A 2,771-nucleotide genomic window follows, 5' to 3' on the forward strand; every position below is an offset into this window, starting at 1 on the left:
TGGGTGATTTTTATGGCACTTTATTGCATCTTGGATACATCTTGATTTCTTCTCTTTACATGCAATTCATTACCATCCATTTTATCCCAATTACTTCCCAATTGTTTCCTTTAAACTCAGACACCTCACTTGGCTTCTCTGAGTAACAAAATGGCTCCCAATGTCTTCCCAGATTAGTTATGCAAATTCCCTATAGATGTCGTACACTATAGAAAACGATATGAGGGTATACTTATCTATTTCATACTTATCTTATGTTAGTAATATCACAAAGCATAGGAACTGATTGTTTTAACTAAGTACACATTTTGTCCCTGCAGTAACATGGCTCCCCTAAATTGTATAAACAGTTTACCTTAAACTCTAGTTACATTGTACTTAAATGAGCAAAATGTGGAATTGATATCTATACTACTGAGGAACTATGAATTGTTGGCACAATTTTGATATTTAAATAGGCTCTTTGGCGGGGACACCCCACTTCCACTATGATTCAACTAACAATATGAGTTTGTGGATTGGTCTTTCAAGATTAACGACTGCTTTCGTTCGTCTTCCAAATGCGTCAAGCGAGGAATCAGCCATTGTTATCCTTGCCTTTCTTACAAGACCATCTTTGCTTGGCATAACCTCAGATACACAACCATGTTTCCAAGAATTCCTTGGTAAATTTTGTTCCTTTACAATGACAATATCATTTACCTTAACATTTTTAATAACTGAAGGCCACTTGTTCCTGCACTGAAGCGATTGAGCATATTCTTTTCTCCACCTATTCCAAAATTCATTAGCAAGATATTGAACTCTTCACCATCTCTTTCTTGAATACTGGTCAAAAGATTGGAACGTTCCAGGTGGCGGTAGCACAACCTTTGTTTTCATTGTTAACAAGTGATTTGGTGTTAATGGTTCTAATGAATATTGAGAACTGATGTTGTCAACTGTCAGGGGTCAGCTATTCACGATGGTATCTGCTTCAACCATAAAGGTTCTGAGTGACTCATCATCTAATTGTCTTCCATGATAGTATAATAAAGCTGTTAGTATATTCCTCACGGAACGGATCTGTCTTTCCCATACTCCACCCATATGACTGGCGTGAGGAATATTCATTTCAAATGTAATCCAGTCACAGTTCTCTTTTAAAAGCTCCCCTTTTAGTTTATCTTGATCCATTTCTTGCAAGCATTGCTGAAGTTCATTTTTAGCCCCAACAAAATTTGTGCCCTGATCTGATCTGAGTTGACGAACTGGGCCACGTCTTCCTATGAAACGTCTATATGCATTGAGGAATGAATCAGTCTCCAGTGTATTTGCTGTTTCTAGATGGATTGCTCTTGAAGCCATACAAGTAAACAAAACACCGTATCTCTTGACCTCCTTGCGACCTTCTTTAACAAAGAATGGTCCAAAGTAATCTACCCCACAGTAGGTAAATGGGGGTGCAGGTTCAAGTCTTTCTGGTGGCAAATCAGACATTTTCTGTTCTTGAAATGTGCCTCTCAATCTTTTACATATGACACATCTTGAAATATGTCTACCTACCACTGATGAACCTCCAATGATCCAATAACCAGATGCCCTTAACTCATTCAATGTTATTCCTCTTCCTTGGTGATGGACTTTCCGGTGGTAATGACACACTATCATTTCTGTTATATGTGAGTCCTTTGGCAGAATTACTGGATGTTTATTGCTTGCAGCAAATTCGGCATGTCTCATTCTGCCACCTACCCTTAAGATGTTATTTTTATCTCTGAAGGGATCAAGTGAGTAAATGTAACTTGTTTTCTTTAAGGTTTTGTTTCTTTTACTGGCATCTCCATGGTCGTTATTTGCACATTGTAAATCTTGTTTCACCTTTTGGAAAGCTTCATTTTGGACTTGCCCTATGATTTCATTTTCAGCTTCCACAAGTTCTGTTACACTAGGTGACGTGTATTTGGATTCTTTGTTTTCAGTCAGTTCTTTGTTGACTGTTGCTCTCCCAGGGTTCTTGAATTTACATTGAAGGCGTAAACATAATGCAACAGCCTTCTTTGCCCTGTGCCAATCAGAAAAATATTCAAGATTTGGAAGAATTGAAGTGCTCTCTTTGGTTTGGGTCTTATATGACGAAATTTTCTTGACCTCTGGATCATTCTCTTGTACATTTACATTTACAAATGATGGATTAGCATTATAGTCAGGTTCCCAGAGGAAGTTTGGTCCATTCCACCATAGAGAATGTTCAATCAGTTGCTTTACATACAATCCACGTGAAGCAGTGTCAGCAGGATTTTGAGCTGACTCAATAAATTTCCATTGTTCCATAGAGGAGTGGTCTTTAATATGCTGCACTTGGTTAGCAACAAACACATGGAATCTCTTTGCTTCGTTTGAAATGTAGCCAAGTACGACTTTGCTATCAGTCCAAAAGAATTCCTTTAGTTCCTGGTAACCTAACTCTCTCTTTAACATAGAACTAATTCGAACGGCTACAACTGCAGCTGTTAGTTCTAACCTAGGAACAGTTATAGGCTTCAATGGTGTCACTCTAGACTTTGACATGACAAGTGCACAATGAACTTGTCCCTGCTCACTTACTTGCCTTAAATAAGAGCACTGTCAATAACCATTCTGGCTAGCATCAGAGAAATGATGCAGTTCAATTGATTTGACCTTTCTAAATTCGTCAGGCTTGTAGCACCTAGGAATCTTTAACTCTTTCAACTGAATCAAATCATCTCTCCATCTTCTCCATTGTTGTTTCAAGTCATCTGATATGTCAT

General features: G+C 38.0%; 1 protein-coding gene across 1 annotated transcript; it reads right to left on the reverse strand.

Annotated features, from left to right (window-relative positions):
- Nucleotides 1-356: 356 nt before the first annotated feature.
- On the reverse strand, nt 357-2,550 carry LOC125039980. The gene is made up of 3 exons (XM_047634386.1): nt 964-2,550; nt 607-741; nt 357-422 (listed from the first exon to the last, which is right to left on the reverse strand). Exons 1-3 carry the CDS (start codon nt 2,548-2,550, stop codon nt 357-359), a joined length of 1,788 nt encoding a protein of 595 aa, XP_047490342.1.
- Between the last annotated feature and the right edge of the window lie 221 nt (nt 2,551-2,771).

Source organism: Penaeus chinensis, chromosome 28 (assembly GCF_019202785.1).
Source record: "Penaeus chinensis breed Huanghai No. 1 chromosome 28, ASM1920278v2, whole genome shotgun sequence".
Lineage (NCBI taxonomy): Eukaryota > Metazoa > Arthropoda > Malacostraca > Decapoda > Penaeidae > Penaeus > Penaeus chinensis.